The sequence below is a fragment of the Oenanthe melanoleuca genome, chromosome 6, assembly GCF_029582105.1.
Source record: "Oenanthe melanoleuca isolate GR-GAL-2019-014 chromosome 6, OMel1.0, whole genome shotgun sequence".
NCBI lineage: Eukaryota > Metazoa > Chordata > Aves > Passeriformes > Muscicapidae > Oenanthe > Oenanthe melanoleuca.
This window is the reverse complement of record NC_079340.1, coordinates 22,403,354-22,420,529: the sequence shown is the minus strand read 5'-3', so window position 1 is coordinate 22,420,529 and position 17,176 is coordinate 22,403,354. Positions and strand designations below refer to the sequence as shown.

At 52.7% G+C, this 17,176-nt stretch overlaps 1 protein-coding gene across 1 annotated transcript; it reads left to right on the top strand.

The window, feature by feature from the left end:
• Window positions 1-2,562: 2,562 nt before the first annotated feature.
• TLX1 (T cell leukemia homeobox 1) lies at window positions 2,563-8,317 on the top strand. The gene is made up of 3 exons (XM_056495211.1): window positions 2,563-3,031; window positions 4,671-4,872; window positions 8,095-8,317. Exons 1-3 carry the CDS (start codon window positions 2,563-2,565, stop codon window positions 8,315-8,317), a joined length of 894 nt encoding a protein of 297 aa, XP_056351186.1.
• Window positions 8,318-17,176: the final 8,859 nt, after the last annotated feature.

Sequence of the window (17,176 nt, the reverse complement as noted above, 5' to 3'; positions counted from 1 at the left end):
CTGTGGGACAAGAAGGCCCCCTGCCCGAGGGCAGCCTCCCGGCCCCGGCTGGCCCCAGCCCTCGCTCCCTCCCTCCTCTCCCAGCTCCTCCTAACCACAAGGACTTTGGTTGATGGAGCTGGCGCCAGCGAGTTCCCTGAAGAGTTCAGAAGTCAAGAACTGAGGCAGGTACTGGGAGGGGGGGAAACCCGACCCCAGCGGGCCGGCAGGGGTGGGTGGTGGTGGGGGCTGGCTGGGCACCAGCCGGGCATGGGGCCGAGCGGCGGCTGTGGGCTGCTGCTGCTGCCCGCCTGCCCCTGAGGCGGTGGGTGTGGTGATAGTGGCGGATCTTGGGGTATCACAGCAGGGTTGTGGCTTGAGTGAGGGTGGCAGGAACCCACGAGCACTAATGTGAGTGTGTATGCGTGTCTGGGGGTGTCTGAACACACGGGACTGGGGTGTGTTACTGCCTGGGGCAGGAGTGACTGTGGGTGTGAATACGTACACTTGTGAAGGTGTGAATGAGACTGTGTGTCACAGCTTGTGTGTACGCAGGGGGCTGTCACTGTGAGTGTGTGGGGACGTTTGAAAAAGAACACAAATGTGCAAGAGAATGTGTGGGACTGTGAGCATGGGTGTCTCTGGGCTCGTGAGGGTGTTTGCGAGCCTGTGTGCAACACTGGGAGTGTGAGGATAGAGATGGGATGACAGAGATGGTGATGAGTGAGGTATACCTGAGTGCACAGACCCTACTTTCCATGCCAGCGCCATTTGTTTTGTATGGGGGATAGCCCAGAGCAGCCTGTCCTGTGGGGTCCCCACGGTCCCCTGAACAAACCACGGGCACGCTGAAGACGGGAAGGCAACCTTTGCCCCAACCAGGGAGGAGAGGGCCTGGAGGGCCGGTCCCAGCCCGTAGTGGGAAGGATAAGGCGGGCAGAGCACAAACTATCGGGCAAAACCCTGTCCCCGCGGCCGGAGCGCTGGATCGCACTGGGCAGGGCCGGTCGGCAGCAGCGGGAGGGAGGATTCGGGGAGACAGCAGTGCCCGGTGCCACCGGCGGCTCTGCCCCGGCCCGGCTCTGGCACCGACGGGCCAGGGCAACAAGTTTTATAGAAATTGCAGTAGAGGCTTTAATTTTCATGTTGTTTTAAACTTTTAGAATAATTTTGTGTATATATATATATATATATATATATATATATATATATAAATAATTATTATTTTTTTTTAAACGAAAACACTCATCTCCCCGCGGGCAGGCGCGGGAGGGGCCGGCGGCAGCAGACGGCGGGGTGAGCACTGGCGGGTGTCCCGTCCGCCGTGTCCCCTGCCCCGTGGGGCGCAGCTGGGCCTGCCAGCGTCCCGGGGGAATGAGCCCGGCCCCGGTTCTCCGGGGGGAGGTATGCTCCAGAAGCCCCTCGCCTCCTCCCATCACACCCCTTCCACGAGTCCGGGCACTTGTGGGGTGCCCTTCTCAACGTCCCCGTGTCTCTGCTCTGGGGTCTGGTGGTGGGAGTGCCGCATTTTCCCCGGCTTTTTGAAAGGTGCTGACTTTTGAAATTGAGGACACCCTCGCAGAACAAAGGGGCACGGCGGGTCTGGGATCTCACCAGAAGGGGATCCTCCGACTTCAGCCCTCGCTCGGGACGAGCGGCAGCCCTTGGGGATCGCAGCCTAGGCTCGGTTCTCCGGCAGGGGCTGGCAGCCAAAGTCCCCCTTCCCAGCAGTCTGCAGCCACAAACTCCGGGACCAAATGTCCCCGCTCTGCCGCGCGGTATCAGCCACTATTTCACTCCCCAACGCCCTGCGCTCACCCAGCGCTCACTTTATAAGGCTGAGACGAGCGGTGATTTTTTTTCTTTTTTTTTCTTTTTTTTTTTTTTTCCCTTTGCGGTGGGGGTGCGAGAGGGGGCTGGGGAAGAAGAAACTCCTCTTGTGTGCGCTTCTCTGCTGTCATTCACTGGGCTGCTCTCAGCATCCAACCAATGGAGAGTGAGGGCCTGCAGCAGTAGGCCCTGGGTAGGGTGATTGATGGGCAAGCGGGGCGGCGGGCGATCGCACTCACAATCCGCCGCGCTCCGCTCCGCGGGGCTCCCCGCTCCCCACCGCCCGCCGCAGCGAGGGGTCCCCGGGGCACCCTTGTGTTGTGTGTCCGTGCGAACGTCTGTGTGTCCTGGGTGAGAGGCTCCTGACGTGTCTTGGTGCCTGGGTCTGATCGGAGCGGGACCAGTGTGCGTGCCTGGGGTGTCGGTCTCGGCTCCTGGAAGCTGTTGGGTGTGTTGGAGCGGTTGTGTCTCCAGTGTCCGTGTCCTGTGCTGGGCACGGCTGTCGCGCCCCGGGCTGCGGGGTGCTTCACTCTGGTACCTGGGCTGCGCATGGCTGTGCTGGTGTGTCTTCGTGCTGAGCGTGTGGCTGCCGTGTCCCGGCCTTGCGTGGCTCTGCTGGCGTTTCTCGGGGTGCTCTGCCGTCGTGCTATGGGACTGAGCGCGTAGCCGGCGTGCCCCGGCTGTGCGCGGCCCCGTTGCCGGTTTCGGGGCGGTGCGGGGCTGGAGGTCCGGCCCCGGTGCCCGAGCGGCGGCATGGAGCACCTCGGGGCTCACCACCTGCACCAAGGGCAAGCCGAGCCCATCAGCTTCGGCATCGACCAGATCCTCAACACCTCGGAGCCGGGCAGCTGCATGGTGTCGCACCCGCGGCTGCAGGACTCGGCGGACTACGGGCTGGGCTGCATCGTGGGCAGCGCCTATAACACGGTCACGGGTGGCTACGGGGCGAGCGGCGGCGCGGCCGGCGCCTACACCGGCACCTCCTGCAGCATGGGCGGCCTGCCCGGCTCCTACAACGTGAACATGGCGGTGAGCATGAACGGCAACACCTTGAGCTCGGCCGGCGGGGTGATCCGCGTCCCGGCCCATCGCCCCGTGGCCGGCGGCGTCCACCAGCCCCTCTCCGCCGCCGTGCCGGCAGTGAACGGCATGAACAGCCTCACGGGGCTCACCTTCCCCTGGATGGAGAGCAACAGGCGGTACACAAAAGACAGGTTCACAGGTGAGTTGTGCCACCGGGACCCCCGTTCTCTCTCTGCTCCCGCTGCCCCGCTTCCTCCCCCGCCGCCCGGCCTCGGCGCGGCAGCCGCTGCTCGCAGGGGCAAGCAGGATCCGGCCGGGGATCTCTCCGGCCAGGTGGAGAAAACAGCCGGGGTTGTTCTGGGAAGTTGGTCGGAGAGGAGGCCAAAAGCAAGACGGGGTGGGAAATGAGGCGTACTCAGTGCCCCTTAAATGAGTTGTGTTTCCTTTTGTTTGTTTGTTTTGATATTTTGGTTGGTTTGGTTGTTTGTATATGTGGGTGGTTTTCTTTTGTTGTTGTTTTAGTTTCTTCTAATTTATTTATTTGTTTGGTGTCGATTTTTTACATTTTTTTTTTTTTTCCCGTGATACGGGTCGGCAAAGGCGGGCAAGGAGGAAAAGGGACGGTAAACTCCGCACACGACCTCCCGCCAGCCCCGGGCGCGGCTGCCCAATCCCTGCCGCCAGAGCCAACACCCGGGGAAACTTTCCTTCAAAACCGAGAGTTATTTGGGAAGCACGGCCGGGCCGGCGGGAAGGCAGACAGGCGGCCCCGGCCCTGGCCTGCCCGGGAAGGCCGTGCCGTTGCTTTCCTTAACCGAGCTGGCTTTCCCCGGCTGCGGGTTTCGGCTTAGATTTTTCCCCACCAAAAGGGACTTTTTGCAGACCGGAGCAGAGCGGGGTTCGGGCTAGAGCCGCTTCCCGGCCTGGCTGCCGTTTCCAGGTATAGCTGGACTCGTCTTTCGGCACTAACAAAGCAAAAACTCAAACGAAAAGAAATAAATAAAGACGCGAACAAACAAACAAACAAAAAGAACTAAATTACAACTCGGAAAAATTAGCGCTTCTTCCCGAGGGCGGAAACCGAGGCCAAATTTTTGAGAGTTCCAGTTTAATTTCGACCCGATGGCGCTGAATTCGGGCACGGCCGCGGGTGGATAAACGGGCTGTTCCACTGGCAAGCACCTGAGTGGATTTCACTCAGATTGTTCCTGGCTTAGACATAATGTGATTTTTCACTAATTATATTTTTGTGGGGTTAGGAAAAAAAAAAAAACAAACCGAAATAAGCCCATACAAAACCATATATATTTAAAACAAAACAAAAAGAAGAACAAAAGATCAGAACAAGAAATGGTAAGAAGTAAAGTCTGGGACTTTACTTCCCGTGTACGAGGCACTGAGGTCGGGGCCGATGGGGTTAGATCCGCGCCTAAACGAAATTATCCCGAGCCCGCTTGGCACGGAGCGCGGAGCCCCGGCCCGGCGCCAGGACCGGCTGCCGCTGCTGACCCCCCGTCCCCCGGCAGGCCCTTGGCCGGGCAAGAGGCCACCTTCCCCTCCGCCGGAGCCGAGCGGTGCCCGGCGAGTGCCCGCAGGACCAGGAAAGGCCGCCGGGCCTTCCCGGTACTCGGGGCCGCCGCGAGTTTCTGCAGCTTCGTGCGTGGGTGTCGGCGGGGAAGCCGCGGCTTCGGAGCGGTGGGGGGTGGTCCCCAGCCCAGCGGCCGGGAGCCGGAGCCCCTCTGCTGATGTGTCGCTGCTTGCTTCTTTGCCTCTCATCCCCCCTCCTCCCGTGTCCCCCCCAGTGGCCCTCTCACCCTTCACTGTAACACGCCGTATAGGTCACCCCTACCAGAACCGCACGCCCCCCAAGAAGAAGAAGCCGCGCACCTCCTTCACCCGCCTGCAGATTTGCGAGCTGGAGAAGCGCTTCCACCGGCAGAAATACCTGGCCTCGGCCGAGCGCGCTGCCCTGGCCAAGGCCCTCAAGATGACCGACGCCCAGGTGAAGACCTGGTTCCAGAACCGGCGCACCAAGTGGAGGTGAGGACCGGGGGTCTCGGTGGGGCAGTCCGGGGGGACAGACCTCGCTGCCAGCAGCTCTGCCGGGAGCATTGACGGTCCGCAGAGGCGTCCGAGCCCCGCGTGTGCCTGAAAGTGACCGTGCGTGTGTTTGTGGTGTGCGCACACCTGCGGGCTTGTGTAATGCGCGGTCAGTGTGAAAACCACGCGTGCCCGTGTGTTCCCGCACCCTGTGTGCGTGTGTAAAGTGCACGGGGCTGTGAGTGCAAAATACGAGTGTGGGGTGCTGCGGGCCGTGGATTACACGGTCTGTGCACACCGGACCTGCGTGTAAAAACGTGTGCGGGTGTGCCGCGGGGATGAATGTGTGTGCACACACGTGTGTCAGTGTCACCAGAGGGTGCGGGAGCCCCCGGCCCGGCTCTGTCGGAGTCCCGGGCTCTGCTCAGCCCGGAGGTTTTCGTCCCCGCGGGGTTCGCGGCGCCTCCTTGCCCAAACGCTTTCTTTTTGTTCTGCTGTCGGGCGTGTCGGTAAAGCCGGAGAGGAAGAGAAGGCTGGGCTCACACGGAGCCTCCAGGGCTCCATCGCAGTGACCCAGCCCCTCCCAAGCTTCACGTTCCCGGGATGTTCCCGAGGGAAGCACCCCAGCCCTGAGAACATCCCCTGCCCTGGGCTGGGGACAGAAAGTGATGGGCAAGGGGGACCTCCCTCAGAGAGCAGAGAAGGTGCATGCTGAGGTGCTGGGTGCTGAGAACTGGGTACTGGAAGGAAGGCAGGCAAGCAGGCAGGTTCTTCAAAATGGGGGGAAAGAGCTTCCCCAGAGTCTTCCCTGGGGTTAATAGGACAATGATTGCCTGACTAGGCTGAGGTTGGGTAAGAAATGAGGGTTAAAGAATTTAAAACCAAGGGGGTGTGTGAATCCTCAACGGCAGTGAACTCTTCCCCAGAGAATCCATGGTAGAGCAATTCCCCAACTGTTAGGAAGTCTCTAGCTGGAGTGATCTCTGTTGGCCAGAAACAGAATCCTGGAGGAGGAACAGTCCTGCTGTGGCCTGCAAAACGGGGTCAGCTGTGTCTTCTAACCAGGTTTCCTAAGGAAGTGAGGCAAATCCATCTGTCAATACTCTTTGCGTCTGTTGGCTAAATTCAGCCTCTTTTGGCAGAGGTGCAGAGGATACAAACCTATTCACGTGTTTTACAAAAAATAGCTGGGTAAAGAGAAACAAAATCCTGCTTCTGCCTAAGGGAAAGGCTGCAGCCAGACCTCAGCTGTAATATTAGACATGAGAGAATCTCTGGCCTGAGCCAGAGGGACACAGGCATGTAAGTTCTGTCTGTATGCATCTGTGCCTGCTGGGTGCTGCGATGGAGATGTGGGTGTCCCTGGCTGATGGCACACCCAACTTACTGCCTCAGGGCCCTGCACTGGGCTCTGCATGGTTCCTGGGGCACTGGGAGCTGGAAGGAGCTGCTGCAGGCTTGGCGGAATGAGGCAGTGGGAAGTATTCAAGGAAAGAGTTGCTATAAGCAATCTAACTGCTCGAATGCAGATTAGAGAAGAGTCCTGCCCCTGCCCCTTACCTGACTGTCTCTGTTGGAGTAAGGTGGGTGTGTGACCCCCTCCTCAGATTTGGGCTCTTGCTTAGACTCAGCTCTTTCCAGGCAAGTATGAACCTGGAAATCCCATTCTGATGTAAATCCATGACTAGACCAGCTGCTTGCAGCAGGGAGATACTTGGGAGCAAGGTGCTCAAACCGTGGTGCTCCTGATCACCCTGGACTTGGGGCTCCCTCCTCCTGGAGTATCTCCTCATTGTGCAGGGGCTCATTAAATATTCATTGAGGCAGAGACTGAGCTGCTCCCCCGGCTGGTGCAGCTCTGAGCCCGCTCTTCCCAGGATGTCTGATGTGAGATGTTGACACAGTGATTAGAACAGGGACTGAGCCCTCAGCTACCTGCTCCCAGGAGGGAACACTGGCCACATGTCTGGAGGCTTGGGTGCCCAGAGGCCCATTGTTAGCATCCAAACCCCAGTCTGCTTCCCCTTTGGGAGCCAGGGACTCTGTGCTCTGAGGTGTCACTGTGGAGGTCAGAGATGCCACTTCCAATTCCCATGGCCAAAGAGGATGAGACATCTTACATCCCTCTGAACTGCTAAATTAAAAAGCTGCCATTTCCTGTGGCACTAGTCCACTGAAGCTGCTGAGAGGATGTCAGCAGAGCCTGGGAGTGTGAGGGAGGGAGAGGATGCTTTGGGAATCATCCTGGGACCAGCACTGTGAGTTGCTCCCAGGTTTTCCCAGCAACATCAACAGAAGTGCCAGGTGAGTGCAAGCTGCAGACTTTAGACCAACCTGCCTTCCAAGCAAGCAGGAGTGGGGTTTCCATTATGGCCATAAGAGGATTCAGGCTGTTTCTACCTATCCCATTCTCTGCTCCTAGGCTCCCAGAGCCAGGGCCCAACCAACACTGGAAAGAATCCCTTCTGACCCCCTAAAACTCTCTCCTTGGGGATCACCTCTGCTGGTGCCATACCAGGCAGATACATGTCCGAACTGTTCTGAAAAACATTGTCATTCACCCTTTCCAGATAGTATACTCTGTGCTTTGATTTTTCTTACTGCTAAAAACTGAGTTTCTAGTGTTTAGCTGAAATTCCCATGCCTGCCATGGGAATGTTTTTACATTCATTCAAGCTCTCAACAGCTGGTCATTGCAGTGTGGCAGACGATGGCAAACCTGGATGCTGGAAGGGGATGTGCAGGTGACATTGCCCATCTCCCATCTGTATGGCACTGCCAGTCACTGTCTCACCCCATCCTGCTCCATTCTTCTTCCTGGGGTTTTGCGTGCTTGGCTCTTGCTATCAGACCAGAGCATGTTTTCAGGGGATCACAACTTTTGCAGTGCTGGTGTGTGAGGTTTTGGGCGTTTTGTTGTTGTTTCTTTTTTTTTTTTTTTTTTTTTTTTTTTTTTTTCCTGAGTAATCCAGAGCTGTGGGCTGCTCCCAGCTCTCTTTGATCAGAGCAATTTTTGTCGAGGCCAGTAAGACAGACAGACCCAGTCCCCCGTTTATGGGATTTGCTGGCCATTTGTGTATTGGATGTGGGACCATACCATGGCAAAGCACCCTCTTTTCCTACCCCTGCCCTCCCACATCATGAGCACCCAGCACAATTTAATCTCCCTGGAGATCCCCTTCCCTTGCTTCCCCAGGCCCCTAATGGCTCCCTCTCTCCCAGGAGGCAGACGGCCGAGGAGCGGGAGGCCGAGCGGCAGCAAGCAAACCGCATCCTCATGCAGTTGCAGCAGGAGGCCTTCCAAAAAACCATCAACCAGCCCATCCAAGCCGACCCCATCTGTGTCCACAACTCCTCTCTCTTCGCCCTCCAGAACCTCCAGCCTTGGTCTGATGACTCCACCAAGATCACCAGTGTCACCACTGTCGCCTCTGCTTGTGAATAAGTCTGGCACTCACTGGTGGCACCTACGCCTCTGCCAGCGGGACACAGGGCATCCTTGGTGGGACATGTAGCAGCCCTGAGGAGGGCTGGAACCCCCTGATCCTCTGGCCACCACAGCATCCTATGTATCCAGCTGGGGAAACTCTCCAAAAGGAACAAAAAGAAGGAAAGCCACCCCAAAAACTCTTCCCAGCCATGGAGTTGCTGGAGCAGCAATGCTGTCTCACCTTCCCCCAACCCCTTTGTTCTCTTGAAAGTCTCCAGTGTCGACCCTGAACTTGCTGATGTGCTGCCAGACAAAAGCCCAGCCCTGACAGACACAGCCACCCGTGTTCATCCAGCTGGGCCAGAGGAAAACTTCCTTAGGATTCTACTGGCGGCAGTGCAAAGTCTGTGCACACCCTTAAATATCCATATATATACATATATATTAATATATATTAATATATATATATGGATATATGTATTTTGGACTGAAAGAAAAGGAGGAGGCTCCCTGGGAAGCCTGTCTCTGCTGTGAGCCTCCTTAGGTTGTCTGCACCAGAGATGTTCGGGGATGCAACAAATGGAGGGAACAGCAGCAATTTCTGCTTCTGCCAGATGGGAACCCTTCAGATCTCACCTCGCTGTCTCTCCTCCCTTTTTCATTAATTTTTTCTTGCGAGGGGGGAAGAAGAGAAGGATCTGACAGACTCCTGAGGACGGTAAATATGATATCTCAATTGTGTGAAGAGCCCAAACAGTCCCTGGCTGCCACGGACTCTGTGCCCATCAGCGAGTATTTTAATAACGAGAAGACTTGGGTGGCAGTTTGTGGGGGTAATGCAGTTTCTTTCCATGGAATATTTCCATATAATTTGCAAAATGTTGTCCAATGTTTTATTTTATCAGTTTCCTGTTAGAAGGCAGTTCCTGAGAGCAAAAAATCGATTTCATTCTCAGCTGTTTAACTTAGTGTTCTTTTAATTGTACCAAGAGAATGAGACACAATTAAACAAAGCACTTCTAGCAAATGCCAGGAATATATAGATATATATATATAAACAGTATATATTTTTCAGTTACTTATAATCTAAAACAGTGCTGCCAATTTAAGCAGCTAGTACAAACAAGCAACCAGAAAACCTATTTTCAGTGAGATTTTTAAAAGCATTCGTTTGTTTGCTTTTTTTTGTTGTTTTCTTTTTTTTAAGTTATGCACTTACAAGGTGTTTTATGTGTATTCATTTTATAAAGTGCTTGTGTAATTTATGTGGAAATGAAAAAGAAAATAAAAAAAATCTCCAGGGTACTGAATAAATCATTTAAAGCCTTGCTGCTCCCTGTCTATTAGTTCCCCAAGACGAGACAGCGTATCACAACTACACTCCTGTGTTATTATATTTTTTTTTAATGAAAATAGGGTTAGCATTTCCATTTGACTTTGCTCAGGTCCACTTGGCTTTGGAAGCTCCGGATGTAATATGCTGTGTTTTGATGCCTGGTCATATAAACCTTTTCAGGCTTCAACCCAGCAGTGCATTTAGCATTTGATTTAATTGAACATTTCTGGGGGGCTTGCTGGGGGTGGCAGGGACTCAGCCTTAAACTCATGTGGAATCATTTATTGGATAAGACTCTAGAATAAGGTTTCACCTGGGCTAAGGCAGATCTACAGATATTTGTGTCCGGAACTGAACACAGAAAAGGGAATTTGAATATGAGGAAACATGCAAGAGTACATTTTAGGGACAATCTTGCAGTGATATATTCTGGGGACACTGTTTTCCATTCGTACTCAGCCTTGCTGCAGGATTTGTCTCCAGCTTGGCAAACCCTTCTCAGAGGAAAATCAAACTGGTGGGAAAACTCACATCAGCTTCCTTGGGGGAGACTCCCAGCCTGTGGCTGGCTTCAGCCTGGTGTTTCCTTCCAGCACTGGGGATTACTGAGCAGAGGGTGTTGGAGGATACAGCTGAAAAGGGCAGGCAGCCACCAGCAGTGACAGGGACCCCCTGACGTGGCCCTGGGGTCGAGGCTGCCTGTGGGACATCTGCAACAAAATACCCCAAGCCCTTGACCTGGTGGGTGACAGTCTCTGGGAGGCTCCTCTGGGTGCAGCATTTTTGGGAAGTTTGTTAAGGGAGCATATGAACAGCCTGCTTCATCCAAAATCTGCTATCGTAGGACTGGGCTGAGAATTTATGGTGCTGCAGGATTTTCCCATTCTGCAGTCCAATGTGTACGAGAACACAGAGAAACATCTGCAGCAATGGAAAGAAAAGAAGCCAGAAGAAGAAAAAATGGGTAAAATACAGGAAAATGTGAAACTTGGAGAACACGCATTTTTGGAAATATCTTTAAGAGATGATACTAAAATAAAATAATTTGTATTTTTTCCAACATAAATTTCAGGGAACTCTATTGTTTGAATTCTGTTTCATACTACACTGAGATTTTTTTATTTTAATTAAGCTTATTATTTAACACACACCCAACTTTGTCTACAAAGTTAAGCTCCTTCAGGAGGCATAGCTGTGTACAAATTTTTAATGGCTTACAGTTTGTTGAACTGTATATTTTTGTTTTCAGGGCTTCTGCATAGGCAAAAGCATCAACCATAAAATAATAATAATAATAATAATAACAACAACAATAATAATAGGAATCACTTTAGATATTAAAATTGTTTTCTATTTTATTATGCCACATCAATATTGTAAAATTTAATTCTAAGACAGCTATTTTATAATATCCACTTTATTCAACTGGTAATCCTAAATGTTCCCCAGTGAAGTTGAACACATTATAATGTGCATTCGAGGAAATATGTTTCAATAGAAAATTTAACTATACCTTGTTTTCAAAACTGGTGATTTCCCCTCTTCCCATCAATCTTTCCTGTGAAAAAAAAAAAAAAGGCCAAAAGTAAAAAAGTAATCTTGGTATGAAATGAGACTATATGTTACATTGGAGCCGGAAGAACAGTTGCCTGTCTTTCTTGTTCCTGGAAAAATTGCTTCTGGAGGAGTTTTCTCTTAAAATATTTCTCTTGGTTTCATTTTAAAAACTGGTTTAGTGGCAGAAGGTGTTTTTGATATCTGCATATGTGCTTCCAGTTATTAATATGATGATTTGTACCTAGACAATAAAAGTTGTCTGAAATATGATGGAATTAAATCAATAAGTAATGACATGAAACAATGACACATAATGTTATGTTTTGTAGACTGACATCACCTCAGCTGTATCCTGGGGCCATCCATATCACATTGAAGGCTGATTTAATTTTTTGTATTATACTTATTTGGAGCAGGAATAAAATTGCATTAAGATGCCTTGAAAGTCATTTCCCCCTTCCTTCGCTCTCAAAATAAAACAAATCCCAAACATGAAACGGGAGTCAGGGAGAAATGTTTTTCTGCTGTTTGCCTGTATCTAGGAAATGCAGACCAAGGTAGAGTGAGTTTGGTGTGGAGGGGAAAAGCACAGGGCATCACAGGGGACTGCACTGTGGTTGTGCTCCTCTCTCTCACCCACAGCACTGCCAGGGATCGAGAGATATCATTCCTTTGGGTTGGATGTGCTGAGCTTTCAAAGGTGAAATCTGGAGGGGGAAAAACACTGTCTTTGCATGAGCAACTGGAGTATTAAACATCTGTGTGGAGCTGGAGGAGATGAAGCCCTGTGGGATGGGCTGTGGTTGTCTGGGTTTGGTCCCAGCTCAGCAAACTATCAGGGCAGGAGGGAACCAGAGGTCTGGCCCCCATTTAGCCAATTAGTTGAGCACATGAGTCATCCAAACAAGGATCAGTTGGTTTATCTCTGCTGGGGGATGGCCCAGGGTCTTTGCTGGAGCGTTCCACCTTGATCAGAGCTGCAGTTGTGCTCGGCACAGGCCAGCCATTGGATCCCTGCAGTACGTGCACGCCCCAGTTTCTGCACAAGTACCACATGCAGCTTTCCTTGGGCTGCATTACCCCATACACATGGCATTTGTTATACTTTTAAAGTTATTTCTGCTGCAGCAGCAGCATCAGTGAGAGTCACCTGTACGTGGCATTTGCTGGAGAAGGACTGAGGCGAGGGTTTGTGTCCTCTGATATTGATAATGAAAGGAGGCACTGACCCCTCAAACACCCAAATGCAGGATCATTTTCATTATCTCACTGAGACTGTTGATTGGTGTTTTTGGATGTGCTCCTGATTAACCAGCCCACTGAAATAAAAGCCTGAAACCAGGGCTGCAGGCTCAGCAGGGCAGCAGGAGCCCATCCCAGCAGAGGCAGCCCCTCCTCGCCGTGAGACCAGCTCACACACACCCGGGCTAGATGGGATAAAAACCCAAAATAACCTGCTGACAAAACTGAAAATGGCTTTGCTGAAAACTGTTTGCGTTACAGTAAAAAGCCATTCCTCTCTGGGGTTCTGGGACAGCTGGAACTTTTTGAATTAACCTTTTTTTTCCCCTTGCCAGGAGCAGACTGGCTGAGTGACACTGATTTTTTTTGTGCAGCAGTCAGCTTTGATGGCCACTTGCTTAAAAAACATTTGTGAAATAACATTTGGAATGATCAAATTATCCCGGGTGAAAATTTTCTAAATAAGGTGCTCTTAAATTTGGGGAAAGAAGGTAGTTTTTTTAAACAAATATTAACGGAAGAAAAAAGCACTCAAAGCTATAGATTATCAGAACAAACTTCTGTTGTAGTCACACTAGACTGTTTTTTTCAGATCTTTTGTTTGTGAAGCTAACTGTGATTCCTTAAATTATTGTTATTGTCTCCATTAAAATAGGAAATTTGCTTGATGAGTCAGCACTTATCCAAGATCAGAAGTTTTTCCCCCTATTCCTTTCCACTAATCAGAAACTCTCTGTTTCTGGTAGTTTTAAATTAGTTCTGTACATTTATTCATGTCACACCTAAAATTGTATTCAAAGATTTGTGTTAAGTTTTTTTTTTCTGACAGCATCAGAATAATGATTTTTCTAAGTGTAGAAAATAATTTTTGGCTTCCTTCTGTTTTTGTTTGTGTTTGCTTTTTGTTGTTGTTGTTGCAGCTGGCTGTGGTAAGCGTGGTGCTGGCCTCAGCAGCTTTCAGCTCTGTAAATCCAGGTCACACACCAGCCCCAGCCAAACCTCTGTGTGCTGAAGGTGTGCAATCCTCTGCTGCAGAGAGCTGGAATCCCCTGCCTTGTCCTTCCCTGGGGCTGCAAGTTCAGTACTTACCCTCAGCTCAGCCGTTCTTTGCCTTTCTGCTTTCAAGAAAAAAATAAAATGAGCAGAACTGAGGAGCCCGTGCTCTGGTTTTCGAGCAGGAGGGAGCAAAGCTTGAGAAAACTCGTTCTCTCGTTGCCTGTAAAGAATGTGAACCCGCTGGTCTGAGCACTGCGGTTAACTGTCTGTCTTTCCTAGACTGCAACTGTCTAAAAATAACAAAGCAGTGATTAAAAAATATCAATCAATAGATACTTTTTTTAACTACAGTTAGGAAGTGGTACTAAGATGGGGATAGATGAAAACATGGAGCAAAGCTTTGCTTCCCAGGGTGTTCCCTGTCTCAGCCAGAGGAAATTTTTGGAAAGTCATTATGTTTAGAAATTTTTACCTGCTGTAGTGAGGTTTTAGGCACATGCCAGGGCTCACCAGACCCTTCCTCTCTAGGTATTTATATCTAGAATGTGTCTAGTTTGCAATGCCAGTTCTCAGTGGGGGTTAGATTAAACCTGGGCTAAGAAGTGTGTTGGACATAAATGTGCTGAAAGGCAGGGCTTGACCCCAGAACTCCTCATGTAGGGGGTCAAAGGAGAAGAAAGGGGTATATATGGGGATGGGGCTTGCTCAGGGTCATGGTGAGGAAGTGATCACAAGTGCACTGAGCTGTGGCCAGGCCTCTGTGCTCTCTCCCTCTCCAGCTCATCTGGCTGTTTTCACAGGAGAGCCTGGGGAAGAAGTGGGGCTGTTCTCTGAGGTCAGGCTGGGGGAGGAGAGGATAAAAACCAGCAGGTCCTGAGGAGCCATGATATGCCACAAGGGTGCTCTTTTGAGACTGCAGAGAAAAGGCACCAGGTCTGCAGGCCAGTGGGGTTTGAGGGTGGCAGTGAGGGGCACCTTGGGCTCCTGGTCTGCTGGGAGCCTGGCTTGGACAGAGGAGGGCTGTTCTCAGGCAGGGGCTATACCCAGCTTGCCTGGCCCTGCACCAGTGGTGTGCCCTGGAGGGTCTTGCAGGGTCTGGAGATGTCACACCATGGCACTGCTGCTGACATGGCAGCCCTGTGGCATCCCACGCTGACACAGTTGTGGAGCAAGGTGGTAACTGCTGGGCTGTATCCAGAGCACTTCCTTCCTCCCAGGATTAAGGTCCAGGAAGTTTTATATGCATTTGCAGCACTGTTGGCTGTGCTCCACTGCCTTTGGAGGGACACCTGCAACCACAGAGGGACATGTCCCAGGCACCCTGCCCACTGACACAGCCACTCACAGGGGCAAGGGAGGCAGCTGTGGCAGGGACATTTCCCACTCACCTCCTTTCACACAGAAATGCTAGAAAAGATCTGGCTTTCACTTTGGGATGGAGTCAAAACAAATGTTGTAACCTTATCAGTTGTTATGACAGGTCTGAAACCTGCCTTTGCTGTGGCTCATACCACCACATCCAGAGGCAGGAGGTGGGATGTAGAGCAGAGTATGCTCCCTGTGGGGCAAGGCAGCAGACATCTGTTGGTGTACCCACCACTGCTCCCATGCACTCTCCCTCCAGACTCAATCCTTTGAAGATCTGAGGATCTGAGCAGAGCCATCTCACACACCACAGGCAGAAACCAGACTTGTAGCAGTCAGCTGAGGGAATGCAGATCCCCTGCTTGGACCCCAGGGTGCACATGTGTGTGCCATTCCCTGGGGACACACACCACAGCCCTGGCAGGGAAAACAGGGAGGCAGGCAGAGACACACCTGTGATGTTATCCAGAGGAAACGATTTCCTAAAGGATTTCCTTGTGGCCACAGACACTGCCAAAAGAAGAGAGGAGTGAGGAGCTGTGTCCTGCTGCTGAACATCTCCCACATCTCAGGAGCCAGTTTCTCTGCTTTCTCTGCCAACAAGTGGGATTGCAGGAGGTAACTCCAGCCTCACTCCCCTTCCTGCATGAAGCCCCAACCGCTGCTGATGGCTTGGCCCAAACTGGCTCTGGTGGGATAAGAGGAGACTCCCTCACACAAGAGATGGGGTGGGGGGAACAGGATGAGTATTTAGGCAAGCAGGACCGGGATGGACACCCTGCCCCTTTCCCGGGCTTCGTGCCGTGCGGGGGGAGCTGCCGGGGCCGTCCCTGCCCGCCCCGGGGCCGCCCGGCAGCGATCGGCGGGCACCGAGCTCCATCTAGGGGTCAGCGAGCGCCTGGCGAGCGCTCGGCTCGGCCCCGCCGGCACCGGCACCGAGCACCGGCACCGGGCAGGGGGGAGCGGGGGCACCGGGCACCGGCACCGGGCAGCGGGGAGCACGGGCACCGGCACCGGGCAGGGGGGAGCACGGGCACCGGCACCGGCACCGGGCAGCGGGGAGCACGGGCACCGGCACCGGGCAGGGGGGAGCGGGGGCACCGGCACCGGGCAGCGGGGAGCACAGGCACCGGCACCGGGCAGGGGGGAGCGGGGGCACCGGCACCGGCACCGGGCAGGGGGGAGCGGGGGCACCGGGCACCGGCACCGGGCAGCGGGGAGCACGGGCACCGGCACCGGGCAGGGGGGAGCGGGGGCACCGGCACCGGGCAGGGGCGAGCACGGGCACCGGCACCGGGCAGGGGGGAGCACGGGCACCGAGCACCGGGCAGGGGCGAGCACGGGCACCGGGCACCGGCACCGGGCAGAGGGGAGCGCGGGCAGCTGGGCCCCAGGCAAACCAGAGAATGCTTCAGACTGGGAGCACTGGGTGCTCAGGATGAAGGGCAACCAAGCTCAGCCCCCAGAGCGTCCTTGGAGAGCACAGGGGACATAGAATATTTTAGGTTGGGAAAGACCCCACAGATCATGGAGCCCAACCATTACCCTAACAGTGCCAGGTCTGCCGCCAAACCATGTCCCTGAGTACCACAGCTACATGATTTTTTTTGGAGAAATTCAAGGGATGACTCCCCTCTGTTTAGTATTCACCACTGGGATTAGGAAGCCAGACTTGCATAGGATATCCCGTGTGCTGATGTTTCATGTGCTGGATGTTTGGGGTCACTGAGCAGTGCCAGGATGGGGTGTGTGATGTGTGCAGGGCCACTGCAGGGGGTTGCAGCCACACTGAGAACATAAAGCTGAGGCCCTCAACTCTCCGAGCTCCAGCAAGACACAGAGAAAGGCTGGGTCCCCCTCCTGGCTCCATCTCTCTCCTGGCTACACAGCCCTGCCTCATGGAGTGCAGTAAATACAGAGGACAAGCAGCTGGGATTTTTAAGCAGAGAGATGAGCTTTGATCAAAACCGGTGCCTGCAACAGCTCTCTAGGACAGCCAAGAGGCTGCTTGCATTCATCAAAAGAAAAAATACAAACCCATGAAACACTCAACAGATAAATAAGGGAGCAATGATTTTTGTCTTTGTGACAAACAAAGTCAATACAGCTCAAGGAAACCACCTGTATTTTATTATCACATATTCATATGTTTAATGCTATTAAAACAAGAGTCTGGGGTGAGCTGCAGGAATCAAAGCACTTAATGGTGCAGACACAAGCCTTCTCTCCTCCCTCCCCAAAGGTGATTTGAACCAGTTTAAGCAAATGTCTTTGTCTCTTAAAATAATTATGTGATTTAGAGGCACTTTTTTCCTGGCTTGCATCAAATGACTCTAATGGGGTCTGCTTGTGTGTGTCTGTGTGTGTCAGTTTAACAA